The sequence below is a fragment of the Acanthochromis polyacanthus genome, chromosome 16 (assembly GCF_021347895.1).
Source record: "Acanthochromis polyacanthus isolate Apoly-LR-REF ecotype Palm Island chromosome 16, KAUST_Apoly_ChrSc, whole genome shotgun sequence".
Classification (NCBI taxonomy): Eukaryota; Metazoa; Chordata; class Actinopteri; family Pomacentridae; genus Acanthochromis; species Acanthochromis polyacanthus.
This window is the reverse complement of record NC_067128.1, coordinates 30,157,043-30,171,980: the sequence shown is the minus strand read 5'-3', so window position 1 is coordinate 30,171,980 and position 14,938 is coordinate 30,157,043. Positions and strand designations below refer to the sequence as shown.

The window sequence follows — 14,938 nt, the reverse complement described above, 5'->3', positions numbered from 1 at the left end:
AAATTGAATTAATGTCATATTTGTTTCATATATAACCAAGGGATGTTTATCTACATGCGGTCATCAATGAACGGAAAAAAACATTTCATTCATTTCTTAATTTCAGGCTCACGACCATTTTTTTGGTTTGGAGCACAAACATTTACGTAACAAAACAAAACAAAACAAGGCAAAGTATACTACTTTAACAGAGGTAGGACATTTTTCAGAAAGGCACCGAGCCGACAGATAATATTTGTATTTTCGTTCTGCATTAGATATATAAATTTAACCATAGAAGGATGCCTTACATAGAAATTAGGTAGGTATTGTGTCCTGTAACGCACAACATCAGGGTTCACACATTCAAACAGTAAATGAAATTCATCTCCAAATTTTCTTTCACCGCAAAGGTTACACAAACGAAGTACATGTATGTGCACTCCGCATTTCACAAGAACACTGCATTTTTAAGCATAAACACCACAGTACACCATATCTATAAAAGTACTACTTCCCACTACTGTAGCTGACACAGTAGCTACCTGTAGTGCTTAGTGCGACACAAATACAGCTGAAAGATCATCATGCATTAGTGCAATGCAACTACTTGAAATTTTAAATCGAAAACTCTCAAAAAAGGTTGGAAATGCAGCCATTTTGTTGCAGTCTAGAGCCCTGCTTAGCATAGTAAGGTACAGAGCTTACGAATTATAAACAGAAGAGAAAACCCAACAATCCAGTGTTTTAATCTACCTGAATTCAGCCAATGCAGGAATGGCCATATTGTCCCACAGTACGGCAGAAACATCCTGCAGCTGCTGGATCCTCTCCTTCCACTCCCCGAGGGAGACTTGGGAGAGAGAGAGAAGGGCCACTCCAGACGGCTCCCATCGACCACCAGTGTCACTGTTGCTCAGGACTCCCAGCATGCAATGTGACCACACTGCTTTACTCAGCAAGGCTGGACCCTGAAAACACATGACTTAGAGTTTGTAACCTTCATTCAACCGGCAGGAAATCAGTAGATTTGGAAACAACAACAGTCAGTACCATGTTATCTGCTCCATGGTGCAGTTTTGGATTTGGCTCGTTGTCAGGACTCAGTGGGTCCCATTTCAGCCAGCGATTTGGTTCTGAAGTCACGCTGCAGGTCCACAGGGCAGCCAAGGCCTCCGACAGCAGCTCACACCACACTAAGGGTAGCTCCTCAGCTGGCTAGAGTAGAAATGAACCAAAAACAATGCTCGTGTTTGTGGTTTCCAATAGCTGTTTTGCTTTTCGGGAATACTTTCATTCACTTAACCACATGTACTGCAATTACATGTCTGGAGTTTTAAATCTCCTCAGCTCAGTGTATTATATGTAAAGCTGTCATCACTTTCTAATTCTAGGGCTAGAACAAGAACCCAGAAGAACCCAGTTCTGGCATTTTGAGGCAATAGTGAGTGAGAGGAGTGAGCTGACACTTTAACTTCAGTTTCATTAACTGACACTCTTATATTAGTTCTTTCAAAAATATTTGTCCTGTTTTTAAAAATAACTAAAAGATCCCTCCAGAAATGTTCGATCAGTTCTTCTTACAGTAAAAACATACACCTGACGGACTTTTTCCACAAAACTGTCAAACCAAGTGTCTCCTTAAAACTTCTTAAAGTGGCATCTGTGAATCTTCCTTTAAATAATTCAACTGTTAGTCTCAAGATGTGTCCTACTTCACTGAAAGCTTATTTTTGTTCATTTGTCGGTCTCACCTGAAAGTTCAAGTTCCAACATCACACTCATGTAAGTTCCATACTGGACCACGACTGACCACTAGACCAGGTGGATTAAGACGAGCACAAACAAACCTGCCATAATATTTCATATGATCAATTCTCAGAATAACAGCAAACTGTTCCACTAACCCTGTCGCTGCTGAGCAGGAACCAAAGCGGCTGGAGCTGGCTGACGTTCATCGGCGTGGACTGGAGGCAGTAGCGAAGATGTCTGGACAGCTCCCGCCGTAAGCAGTCCTCAGCCTCCTGATCACTGTAGATCAGCATAAAGAGTTGACTGAACAGTCTATCAACAACATCAAGATCACATGCTTTACGTTGTACATGAGGAGAAAGCCAAGTTTTACCCAGGAGAAAGAGCCAGATGCAGCAGGTCTGTGCTGAGTCGCAGCTGGTTGAGTACAGCCAGCTCCTCCATCAGGGGCCAGAGCTGGGCCCTGCGGCTGAGCTGCTGCAACACCTCTTTGGCCAGCGGGAGTCCGTCTGCAGGTTCATCCCCCTCAGACATGGAACAGACCTCAAGGAGCCCTCTGGAGGTCATGCTACACTGCTGCTGCTCCACACTCGACACTAACCTCTCCAACACCCCTATTAAGAAGATTTAGTATCGTATAGTATGACTATTATATTCTCCACAGACTGATTTACTGTGTGTCATTCCCCTGTGTCTCTTCACTGCAAATGCCATTTAAAAGCATAAAAGTGCTTAAAACCACAATTATTACGAATATTTCTCTGAGCTGCATATCACATTTCATGGTAAAATCACAGTCAAGATATGGACCAAACAGCACTAACCAGGCCTCAGGCAGCTACGCACAAACTTACCTGACTTCTTTGGATCCAGCTGATTGTTTGCCAGCAGAACAAGACCCCAGGCTTCTAGGAGACTCTCTTTGATGTCCAGCCCCAGTCCAGCACCCTGTAATTGTACCAGCTTCTGCCTCCAAGGGCCTGTGGTGCCGTCCAGCTTCATATCGCTCACGTCCAGGGCTTTACTCAGGAGCCTGAGCCGAGACGCACATTCAGCTACCGACTCCAGCTGATGAGGAAGGCAGATGTTGTTAAATCACAGATGTGTGATCAGTGACAGACGTAATTTGCTTAGCTACAAAAATAGAGCTGTTGAAGTGTCTCCAGACCTTGAAAGGAAGAGCTTTTCCCAGGGTTTTCTGGATGCCCTTCAGAGCCGTGGCCACAGACACTGGAGTGGACAGAACGGTCTGGATGGCTGCCGAGACCGTCTGCAGCTCCTGGTGACCTCTATAGTACAACACAGTCACATCACAAGGGTTAGGGAGTTGCACATTAATGGTTAATGGTAAATAACAGTAGTCACACATTTATTTGAGATGTTGTATATATACTCGCACGCAAAAGAAACGCAAGTTTCTTTTACCCGATGAAAAATTAAATTTGGTTTCCCAAAACGAAAATGCATTTGGTACTTTGTGGTGCATGGTGTGTTCTTAACATTTTCTGTTGCGTTTTGTAAGGTTGGTGTGAAAACGGAAAACAGAAAATGAATCATCGCAATACACCAATGCACTGATGATGTGGACATGATTCACACTTTGCACGTGCAATTGAATATGCAAGATTTATCGACACCTTCAGTGGGTATAAATTTCATTCAAGATCATAGGCATTTCACTTGCTGTTTAACTATGCCACGCTTAAACCAAATTGAGAGGAACCAAGCCATCGGACGTCTGCAAGCTGGAGAGTCTGTCCGCTTCGGGGAAGATCATCGGTGCTCTGTGTGGTGTTGTATCGACGCTGGAGACGGTAAATGGTGGTGATGTTGACATTAAAGTGACGGGCAATGTCTCGGACAGACTCTCCAGCTTGCAGACGTCCGATGGCTTGGTTCCTCTCAATTTGGTTTAAGCGTGGCATAGTTAAACAGCAAGTGAAATGCCTATGATCTTGAATGAAATTTATACCCACTGAAGGTGTCGATAAATCGTGCATATTCAATTGCACGTGCAAAGTGTGAATTATGTCCACATCATCAGTGCATTGGTGTATTGCGACAATTCGTTTTCCGTTTTCGGTTTTCACACCAACCTTACAAAACGCAACAGAAAATGTTAAGAACACACCATGCACCACAAAGTACCAAATGCATTTTTGTTTGGGGAAACCGAATTTAATTTTTCATCGGGTAAAAAAAACTTGCGTTTCTTTTGCGTGCGAGTATATGTACATAATAAGCATCAAATAAAATGTACTAGAGTGATTTTTAGTCACAAAACAGCAAATGTAAGTATGTTTTTAAAATGATAAATGTCAGGTATGAACAGGTGTTTACTCGAATGTGGCATCTGCGTCTCCAAGCAGCAGCTGAGGCAGCCGGAGGATGAGGTGCTTTTGGACCCACTGCCAGTGCAGAGACAGCACAGAGATGCCCTGAGAGTCGGCCGGCAGCGTGCTGCACACATCCCAGAAACGATCGAGCCACTGCAGCAGCTGCAGGATCTAAACACACAAACACAGGTCGAAAAAGTGAGGAAATCATCCTTCCTAAATGCCAATATTATGTTCCTGTGGAGTACTCTCAGGGCTGCATTTTACATCATGATTTTGAAGTAATTTGAAGATTTGTATTGTCTCTGCTATACCTGTACTAACTAACATCTTCTATTTATGGCTAATTTCCCAGGTTTTAAGCAGTAGTGGCAACGACTTTAGTACTGTAGGACCAGGAGGTAGTATAGCAGAGGTACCATTAGAAGTAGTAGCATCAGCAATAGTAGTAATTCACAGCAACAGTAAAAAAATACCAGTGGTAGTAACAGTAAAAGCAGTAATCGAAGAGCAGTAGGAGCAGCAGCTAGCAAAAGTAGCAGCATTTGTTGCTGTAGATTTAGGAAAAAGACCATAGTGGATGAAGAATAAAGAGTAACAGTGATACAGACAGAGTTCTGACCTCAAACATGATGTGGTCTGAGATGTATGGCTGTCCGCTCTGCACAGCCTGCAGAGTGAAGGAGTCCCACAAGTCAAAGAAGGTCCGCAGATGCATCAGCACCGGGTGTGGTAGGTGACCGATATCCACCGTCCCTGTAAGAGGAGGATGTTTTTATTTTGGACTGTAATTCTAACTCAGCTACAGAGGAGGATAAAAATGGGATGTGAGTTATGAGTGTATCACTTCACAATTACCTTTACTGAAGGCTGTTGCTATTCTCAGAGCACTGTTCTGAGCAGACAGGTTGATGGCACAGGTGCAGATAACTGACCTCTCCTCTCTGTCCATCATCAGAACAATCCTACCACACAAAACAGTCATTAGCACTCAACACAGCAGAGCAGGTTTATGTGATTTTAATCTTTACAATGAGAGACAGGACAGCAACTATCAGAGGAGCGAAATGGCAGATGTAGATTCAGTACAGTCTAACAAGTGGTAATTTATATTATTTACAACATCCCAATCATACACTCACCATGAGCTTACCATGTAAACATTTCACAAAGAAAGAAGGATTCTGTCCCTTTACCTGTTAGCAACTGCATTCAGAGCCTCTAGAAACTCCATGTATCTTTCCTCGTCCTCAAAGTTGCATTTGTTGGCTAAAATATCCAAGTATTGCTTGTTCCAGCGCATATCCACCAGAATCCTATATTCATCTGGAAAAATAGAATTTGTTAAGATGTAGCTAATGATAAAAAAATTGTAATAGAATGAGAAAATCGCACAAAGTTTACCTGTGTTGTGAGGTTGGAGCAACTCTGCCAATGACTTGCCCTTAGCAGCAAGTTTGCTGCCGAACACAGCCTTCAGAGCCCTGTTTCCTGCCTCCACCTGGACCAGGGCTGAGTCTGGAAGAGTTAAGAATGGAATTATTTTAGAATCCAAAGCGCTCAGTAGTGTTGGACCGGAATAAGAAAGATCACATTTGAATGTCTTCAGTGTAGTACGGTAAACATAAGAACTGTAATCACCGTAAAAAAGATTACCATGTCCGTTTTTGTAGTAAAGTGTTTACTATGGAATGAATATCTTGTTTTGGAGTAAAAAAATGTTTGCTTTGTTTGTTTTCAACTAACAAACCTGGGACAAATTTGTAGCTCTTCCCCAGGTGTGAGAGCCAGCTACTGCGTAGGATCCAGTCTCCATGAGAGGCTCTCTCTGTGAGAAGTCTCACTGCTGTGGGGATCAGCCTCAGAGCATCTCCTTCCTCCAGATCCACCACTCCTCCAGAGAACACCAGGCCTTCATGGACACCACTGCTCTGCAAGGCCCTCTGCAGGTCATTTAGACTTAAAGGGCGATTCCTGCACAAACACAGCTGGTGTAAATACTTCTTTAGGGATAAAACTTTTCATTTTACCATATTTGCATTTGGTAGGATGCTCCATGATGAAATCACATGTGTAGGGATTTATTCGAATAATATGGTTTTACACATTACTTCTTATGTATACACTTGTAGCATTTCTTATTTGGAATTCCCAGATTTAGATTTTTTTTAATTTACTCTTTTACTGTCTACTAGGCACTGCTTTCTATACACCAAATCAAATTCCTTTGTGTGTACTCATTTGGAAATAAAGGCTTTGTGGTTACTGTTGTGGATGCACGTGTGACTGTGCTGCTACCACCCTTACCGTTTGCCCTGGAGGCTGAGGGTGTTCAGGCAAAATGAGAGGACCTGTCCATCTCGGAGGACGGCAGAGAAACAGGAATCCTCTGTGGAGAGGAGGGCGGAGGGGAAACCGTCGGGCCAAACCCCAGCACACAGCAGTCCACTGCCCCAGTCCTCTGTATCCAGGATGGCTAAGTGCTGCTCAATCACCTGCTGGGCTTGCTAGGGTGAAAAGAATATGTTTATTCATCTTCTGAGGAGAATGAACATCAATTTCAAGGCAGTCTGGTAAGTTTTTGCCACACATTTCTTGTCTAATACTTTAACAAGTGTTTGAACTTTAATAATTAAATATATATATATATATATATATATATATATATATAAGAATAACCATGAAAGGCAGAGGAGGAAAATAAGTGAGTTAAACCTACTGAAATGACACCAAAAATGTTAAATAAATAAAATCCGAGAGTTCGCAACTAAGGAGTACAGAATGAAATTGCCCCATTTCCCACTGTAATATGGTCCATACTTGATTCCATTGTGGCTTAGGACAGGACTTGGAGAATCTCTGGTTGAATATTTTCTGCCCTCCAGTTTTTAAAATTCAGTGATTTAAGGATTTTCAAAAACTTTTTTTCGGGCAATATACAGGAGTGTCATCAGCATAGAGGTTTTATCTGTAAAAAATGACTTAGTGGCAGCATGAACACTACTGTTCAAAAGTTTGGGGTCACTTAGAAATGTCCTTGTTTATGAAAGAAAAGCATTTTTTTCAATGAAGATAACATTAAATCAACCAGAAATACAGTCTAGACTGACTATTCTAGCTGATTTTAATGGAATATCTCCATAGGGGTACAGAGGAACATTTCCAGCAACCATCACTCCTGTGTTCTAATGCTACATTGTGTTAGCTAATGGTGTTGAAAGGCTCATTGATGATTAGAAAACTCTTGTGAAATTATGTTAGCATATGAATAAAAGTGTGAAATTAAATTATCTGGGTGACTCCAAACTCTTGAACGGTGGTGTATATATCGAAAACAAAACTGACTCCAAAATGGAGCGTTAAAAAACACTACAGGTGTGGCGGGTCGATATGAAACGGCGAGAAATATTACAGCTAAGTGGGTGTTGATACCTTCTGGCTAGTAGTGGTGCGTTGACAGAAGGAGTAGGCCTCTCCACAGGCATGCTGTAGTGCGCTGGGCAAATCCACACCTCTCTGCAGCTGGCAGGACAGCAGGGTGGCAGCATGGAGGAGGGAGGCGACTGATGAGGCCGGGGAATCTGAAAGGACAGAGTTTCTGATAAAAACTGCAGACCGAAGTAACTGATTGCTTATTGAATTTGTGTCAGGTTGATAATGCTTACCCCAGATGGCAGATTTGATGCCTTTATGTATTTCAATCAGCAGATCGCATACACAGTCTCCAGTCACCCCTGCAGTGTGAAGCAGAGTCTTTAGGTCCAGTGTGTCCCAGCAGACACCCTCATGTTCACCTGGGATGTAAACCTCCACCCCTCGGTTCCTCATGGCTCTGGAGAGCTCCCCATGCACAGGGTCCATGGTCAGGAACAACCTGAAAAGCCACCCACATCATCTTATCAAGAACTTCTTCAGTGCCTTCTACAACTATTGAATAAGCTCTGATTTTGCAAATTACCTGAAGTTAGGATGTGGGGTGATTTTGGGGGTCTTCCCATCTATGACACCACGTTCGTTGATGGTGAGTACTCCGCCAGGCTCCAGTAAAGCATTGAGGCGATCCAGGACAGAAGCACTAAGCACAAAATACAAAATCAGTGCAACTGCCTACATTTTTTGGTTTGGTTGTGTTTTCATGCTTGGCTGTAGTAATCTATGGCTCTCATCACTTTTCCTATCAAAATGTTATTGTATGCTATGAAAACAAATGCTGCCATTATGAGGTGTAAATAGCTTTTAAAACAAAAAAAATCAAGACCCATAATACGGCATACAACACATTTATCACCTGCAGAAGTTAACATTGTCCATGAGCAGCCAGTCACCAGCCTGCAGTGCCTGAACCAGCATACCATCCAACCACTCAAATCCTCCATTTGTCCAGCCGTCCTCCAGCTGAGCCAGGCGCTCCTTCAGCAGTGTGAAGTCCATCTGAAGCTTAGACATGTCTAGCAGACAAATGAAGCGTGTTATAGTACATGAAATGCCTTCTCATATTTACTAGACAACATAAAGACATTTTGAAAGAGTTTTCTTCATGTCATGCAGTATTCAGTAAACCAGCAGAGCTTGGCTGTTACCTGTGAACACTTTTAGCTTGGTGTTGAGTTTCTGCAGCAGGAGGATGATGACCTCCAGCTTGTTTAGTGCCTCCGAGTTTACGCTTCCCCCAGTTCTTTGCAGTCCCTCCTCCTTCAGCCAGTGGCAGAAGAGGCCCCAAGTCTGCAGCAGGAACTCTGTGTCCTGGATGCCAACATCCAGCGACATCAGTCCACGTCTTATTACCATGGCAACTATATAATCCACGCTCTCCAACACTTGCTGCCATGGTCGCATGATATCCACCTAGAATGATAAAAAGAGGAAAATGACCTGTTGTTTTCAGGCAATAAATGAAGCTTGGATAATTAGACACCTGACTTTCTGGTTACCTGTTCGAAGCCTCCCAGCAGCTCTGTGGTGTCCATGGCACTGTTCATTGCCATGACCCTGAGGCGGTGTCCTGTCAGCAGAGCCAGCAGTCTCACTAGGCTCGTCTTTCCACTTGCTGTGGGGCCGACCAGTATGGTCATCCAGCCCATCTCCACACACTTCATCAGGGACTCCAAGGGCCGCAAGGACTGGTGGGTGATGGACAGTGGTGGATCCAGAGCCACAGGGGCTCCCCCACTGCGATGCAGTACAGAGAAGCCCACCTAAAATAGCAAATCAGTCGAGAGGCAACCCTAAGCTTTGTTCACGAAATTCAAACAATATTTGCTGCTGAATAACAAGATGAGGTTTTGTTGTGCTGACAAACCTGCAGGTTGAGTGGAGTGATGTGGAATTCTCTGGATCCACAGTAAGGCTCAAAGTCTTCACCAAAAACCTTCCTGAACACAGACAGCACCTGTGTGGGACAGGAGGAGGTTTACACACTGGACTGTAATTTGCATTATTTTTTTCCGGATCAAAATGGATCAGTAATCAGTCAGCCACCAGGGGTGAGTGTGAAGGTGAACTTTGAGAAAATCAGGCACTTTAAAAACAAGCATTTTTACTATAAGCACTTTATGACAGGGACTGCCTAGAAAGCACTTCACCAAAATTATAGCACTTTAGGATTGGTTTAACCCACCCAGAAGTAATTTATTTCTTAATTTATTAGTATTCATTTATAATTGGAACAACAGATGGAAATTAGCCTTGTGCTAAATCCGGCTTATTTAAGGCAACCTTGTGTAAACTTTATGAGATTGTATATTCATTAATATGCACTGTTCCATCCAAATAAATCAAGAAATGAAAATGAAAGTAATGACAAAAAAAAATCAACAGAGGGCAGCCACAGGACACAGAAAAGTCAAACAATTTAATCAGCTAAATGTATACAGAAATACACCTAATGGGATGAAGAATGCAAAAAAAACTCTCCTCTTTTTTCCCCGCTGATGATATGTAGCACACAGCAGTAAATAAATGATACCAAAAATATTATCCACCTATATATAGAGAGATATCAAATGTGTTTATACACAGTTCCGGGTTTATTAGGTAAACCTAGTTAAAAGTAAAGCACTCGGACACAAAGTGGGCGAAAATGTGTACCTGAGCTTTATCAGCCTCTGTTCTCATCCTGTCAGCGTATACCAAGGAGACATGCTGTCCAGGATTGAAAAATCCTGGCGACTGGTCAGTCTGCATCAGCTGACACCAGCGGAACATGTCACGGAGGTTGAACTCCCAGGGGCTTCCTTTCTGCCCCCAGCGTCTCTCCACACACACCTCCTGGACGAGCTGTGAGGAGACAGAAAACATGCCTATAGTGATACACTACCTGATGCTGGACTTGTCAGCAAGCTGTATTTTAAGTTGCTACAACAGACTCTGTCACTTAATAACCCCAACAGGTTGAAGTAAACCTACCTTGTTACTGAACTCCACCATTTTGGCAACAATTTCCTTATCAATGCTGGGGAAAATAGAGTCTCCTATGAACTCCATGTCTTTGCTGGTGAGCTGGTCCACAAAAACCTGGGAATACAGAAGTACATCAGATTTCATGAATAGCGACAAAAAAGTACAAATTAAATCGGAATGTCTTTATTCAGATAGTCAGAGCATGACACAAGCAGTGACCTATGTGAGTTACTATGAGCTTTTGTAAACAAGTTGAGAAAATCTGCAGGCATTTGAATAAAACTTTTTGTTGTGCCTAAAAACTGACAATGTTTGCATAACATTGTGCACAAATGATATAAATGGTTAGGCTATGCAAAAAATCTACAACTACAGATCTTTCCTATACATTCATAAATGTTCGAGTAGTGTATTTTTCACAGGTTTCTTCTGATGTCATGAACAATCACATGCTCTGACATCTTCTCTTCAGCTGAGCTCAGAAACTCAAAATTTCATTGACGTTTAGCTAAACTCATATATTCACTGATATATTCTAGTTTTCTCTGGATTCTTGCTCTTAACATCGAAATCAAAATAAACATGCATGCAAGTAAACTCAGATAAAGCATGTAAAAGCCATCTGGACTATTTCTCACCTGAGTGAATCTGTTCAGGAAGGATTTAGGCAGCCCCTTACGCCCACCACCTTGAGTGAAGGGATTCTGGCAGCCGAAGATCTTGGTCTTCTCATGCTGAACCTGGAAGCTCATGCCCAGTTCCGGAATGTAGATCTCAGCTCGGTGATCAAAGCAGGCGTTCAGACCCTCTAACACCGACTGAGATGCCAGGTTCAGCTGTTAATAAAAGAACATGGAATTTCAAACTCTGTCTCAGCAGAATCAGATTACTACTCGTTTAGTGAAAGGTTCATCTAAGCCATAAAACTGGGAAAAAAAAGATCTAAACAGTGGCTCTTACCTCATCCAGGACAACCCAGTGGCCTGCCTTCAAAGCAGCCAAAAGGGGGCCGTCACGCCAAGCAAACTCTCCTCCCTTCCCTCCTTCCACTGGGAGATCTGTCCCAAACAAGTCAGTAACATCCTGAAAGAGAGCAACATCATCAGCTTTACAGACTTCTACTGTTCGAACGTTGCTTCAGTAGTGCTTTTGTAAACCACCGAGTCTTACCGTTTGCTCTGACAGGTTGATTCTGACCAGATGGTTTCCAGAAGCTTTGGCCAGCGCTGCCACCAGGCTGGTCTTTCCTACACCAGGTGACCCCTCCAGCAGGACGGGCCTCTGCAGCTTCAGTGCACGCAGAAGTCGCTGGGCGTTCACTGCGGTGGTGCCTGCTGCGATGGCGTAGTCCGACAGGCTCCGACTTTCAGTCTGAGGTCCTGGAGAGACATTAGTTTTAGTAACAAAAAGTGAAATTTGACTATAGGGAAAAACATAAGTACGAAAGTGTGTAATAATCAGGGATTCGTTTTTTCACATAGACTCTTTAAATTTGAGGGTATAACAAAGTTTAGTCAGTGGTGGGATATAGGGCAGAAAAGGGTAAGGTTTACCAAAGAATATCACAAAACATTAAATTATAAAAGAATAGTTAAAGTAGGTAAACTGGTTCGCAAGCAGCCATCGTATTTGTTCGTGCACTTGGGTGAGTATGTGCAAGTGCTCATACTGGATCAGTGTAGCTAATATGGCGTTGTGTCACAGTGCTGCTTTTAGTGAGATTTGCAAATTCTGGAGCTCATATGACATTTACTAAGCAAATCTGATGTCATTTAGAGAAAGTACTGGTAACTTGTAGTTAAAACAATACAAATAAAAAATAATATGACAGTGCCGACAAACTCGGTGACATTTGAGCTATGCAGTCCTGAAAAGGCAGAACTGAAGCATCAAGTTTTGGTAGGCTACAATGGAATTTGGAAAACTAGTACAAATGTGGAAACGTAGAGGCACACAGATAGCTCAACCGGTTGAATGGGGGCTATAGTCCTTGATGCAGTGGCCTGGGTTCAAATCCAGCTCATTGCTCTTTACTGCAGGTCCTCCCCCTAGTCTTCTTCCTGCTTTCCTGTCTGCCTCTACTTACCTATTTACTAAAGCCAACAAAAGGACAAAAAAAAAAAAAAAAAAAATCAATAAAAAAAATGTGCAAAGGTACAGAAATAAAAATCTGTAACAGAATAAAACATTTTGGCAACAATTTTGTCTTTCCAAGTGACAAGAACCAATTTGCAAATGCAGCCTAACATTTTTCAAGGTCTTGTAAAAACACTGTGTAAGCCAGGTCTACTATCAACGAGTAGATATAGATAAGAAATATGTTCATATATATATATAGCATTTAAATTCCTAACATTGACAACGAGGTATGAACAAGAAAAAGAAAAGCAGACACATGATATGGTCTGCATCTTAGAATAGCGGAATCACTGAAATCCATACCTAAAGCAATGTAGAAGGGGTCGATGCCGAAGAAGTCCTCGCCCCACTGGGGTTCCCGTGGCAGGCTGCTGTCATAGACCCTCAGCGCATCCAGCATCTCCTGATCCAGCTTGGTCATTTTACTCAGTCGCTGCTGCAGGAAACCCAGACACAGCCGACGTGCCAAGAGAGCGCTGTCTGCAGAGGACACCGTAGTTCCTGCAAGGCAAAAAAAAAGAAGAGACGCCGAGCATATTTATGAAACACATCCTCTGAGTGACAAACTCTCAGCGGAAATGAAAAGCCAGCTACGAGCTCACCTGAGCCAATGCCGTCTATGTAGACCAGACATGCGGCATGGATGAAGGCGGTGACGGTGTCCAGTCTGAGGTCCCACTCTGCTTCTTCTTCATCTTCCAGGGCTCCCATCGTCATGAAGCCGTCTTCGTCCCGCTCGCACACAGCATTGAGGAAGTTAACCCACGAAAGGATGTCTCTGACGCTCAGGATGCAGCGTCGGCCGAAGTCCTGCTGGATCAGCCACTCGATGAAGTCCAGCATCAGCTCTGCCACATCGCCTCCTATGTTTCATTTAATGACGCGTTTCCAAAAAAACAAAAAACAAAAATGGGTTTAGTATTATGTGCATTTTTACAGAGATCTGCATTGTCACAATGTCATTTCTAAAACTAAATCAGCTGCAGAAGTGTGTTTTTATTTCAATATGAGTAGAGCAACCTGAGTGTTGCTTCTTAGATACTATGCCTTACAGCTGTGCTTAAACTTCACTCTATTGAAATAACTTGTTTTCTGTAGGAGTTTCTTTCTCTGTGCAGTTTGGCTTTGTTCCACTTGGTGGCAGTGGAACAAGCTGTAAATGGCACAAACATATCCGCAGTACTTTGAGACTCAATATTTGCTTCTCTTTTAGCTCCGCCTTAGTCCCCACCACCTCTTGAGAATAATATCTGGCTCTTTAGCAGCTAGACATTACACTATGCTCTCCAGCCAATCTAACTGCATCTGCTTGTGGGTATTTTGCTGATGAAGAGGACAGCACATCAAAAGGTCAGAGCTGGAAACAACACAACATGGAGAGCCATGAGACTGAACCAAAACAGTAAAATTGTATGTCATAAAAATAAAGATAATTAACTAAAAAAACAGCTTAATGGAGATAATAGTTAACAGTGACTGTATAAAACCAATCGCAGCAAGTAAAACAGCTTTACATGCTTGATCTCAAAGTGACCGTACCATCAAGTGAGAGGCCTGAGCGCAGGTTGTGTTGGATGATCTGAACCAGGTCACTGCGGCTGTTGCTCTGAGGACACCAGATCTCTGTGAAACGGTTCCTGAGGGCAGGAGAGAGCTGCACACAAACAGATGTGCACATAAGTCAGATCCAACCATGGCTGGCTATTTTCAAACCGCATTCACATACATACTTTTAAAAATGTGTTAAATGATAGCGACAAACATCCTACATTAAGTAAAATCAGTTCCAGACATTCTCCTGAAATAAGTCACAAGGAGGGACTTCAATGTCTTATGAGCGTTGTTCCAGTAGTTTTACTGTCCTTCTGTTTCTTCTAGCTTGATGCTAAGCTCCACTGACAACAAAGAGGAAACATTCTTGTTTTAATTTACCTCCTTCTTGCCAAAGTCTCCTCCAGGGTTCATGGTGGCAACCAGACGGAAACCTGTCACTGCTCTGATGAGCTCCACATCGTCGTCGTCCCCGCTGCCTTTCTCTGCCAGCACCAACGACTTCTCTGTCTCTAGAACACTGACAGCAAACACAAAACAGTGTCAGTGGAAAGCTTTCTTTGTCTTGTGATTTTGCATAAGGCTACATGTCATGCTATTGCTGGATTATGCTGCTAACAATGCATCTGCGCACAAAATCCAACATGTATGATGAATTTTTTACCAAGTCTAACAATAGTGCACTTTGTGGCACTTTGAGGTCCTCTGTGCAGTAACAGCTTCTAAAAGCTCTGTAGAGGGGTGTTTTGTGGCATGAAATGCTGCCAAGTTTAACCAAAGTG

At 42.8% G+C, this 14,938-nt stretch overlaps 1 protein-coding gene across 1 annotated transcript in view; it reads right to left on the bottom strand.

Annotated features, from left to right (window-relative positions):
• The window catches only part of mdn1 (midasin AAA ATPase 1), a 73,158-nt gene that overhangs the window by 25,903 nt on the left and 32,317 nt on the right, over positions 1 to 14,938 (bottom strand). Inside the window, exons 32-60 of the mRNA XM_051936628.1 lie at positions 14,538 to 14,676; positions 14,145 to 14,259; positions 13,208 to 13,468; positions 12,909 to 13,106; positions 11,637 to 11,845; positions 11,427 to 11,549; positions 11,105 to 11,302; positions 10,473 to 10,580; positions 10,155 to 10,343; positions 9,367 to 9,456; positions 8,999 to 9,262; positions 8,648 to 8,912; positions 8,356 to 8,515; positions 8,026 to 8,142; positions 7,733 to 7,941; positions 7,500 to 7,648; positions 6,375 to 6,574; positions 5,818 to 6,041; positions 5,472 to 5,585; positions 5,264 to 5,393; positions 4,926 to 5,032; positions 4,690 to 4,823; positions 4,072 to 4,238; positions 2,900 to 3,020; positions 2,586 to 2,799; positions 2,105 to 2,345; positions 1,887 to 2,010; positions 1,033 to 1,197; positions 736 to 950 (exon numbers count right to left, since the gene is read on the bottom strand). Coding sequence (XP_051792588.1) covers positions 736 to 950; positions 1,033 to 1,197; positions 1,887 to 2,010; positions 2,105 to 2,345; positions 2,586 to 2,799; positions 2,900 to 3,020; positions 4,072 to 4,238; positions 4,690 to 4,823; positions 4,926 to 5,032; positions 5,264 to 5,393; positions 5,472 to 5,585; positions 5,818 to 6,041; positions 6,375 to 6,574; positions 7,500 to 7,648; positions 7,733 to 7,941; positions 8,026 to 8,142; positions 8,356 to 8,515; positions 8,648 to 8,912; positions 8,999 to 9,262; positions 9,367 to 9,456; positions 10,155 to 10,343; positions 10,473 to 10,580; positions 11,105 to 11,302; positions 11,427 to 11,549; positions 11,637 to 11,845; positions 12,909 to 13,106; positions 13,208 to 13,468; positions 14,145 to 14,259; positions 14,538 to 14,676 — 4,950 coding nt within the window. The remainder of the gene's footprint in view (positions 1 to 735; positions 951 to 1,032; positions 1,198 to 1,886; positions 2,011 to 2,104; positions 2,346 to 2,585; positions 2,800 to 2,899; positions 3,021 to 4,071; positions 4,239 to 4,689; positions 4,824 to 4,925; positions 5,033 to 5,263; positions 5,394 to 5,471; positions 5,586 to 5,817; positions 6,042 to 6,374; positions 6,575 to 7,499; positions 7,649 to 7,732; positions 7,942 to 8,025; positions 8,143 to 8,355; positions 8,516 to 8,647; positions 8,913 to 8,998; positions 9,263 to 9,366; positions 9,457 to 10,154; positions 10,344 to 10,472; positions 10,581 to 11,104; positions 11,303 to 11,426; positions 11,550 to 11,636; positions 11,846 to 12,908; positions 13,107 to 13,207; positions 13,469 to 14,144; positions 14,260 to 14,537; positions 14,677 to 14,938) is intronic.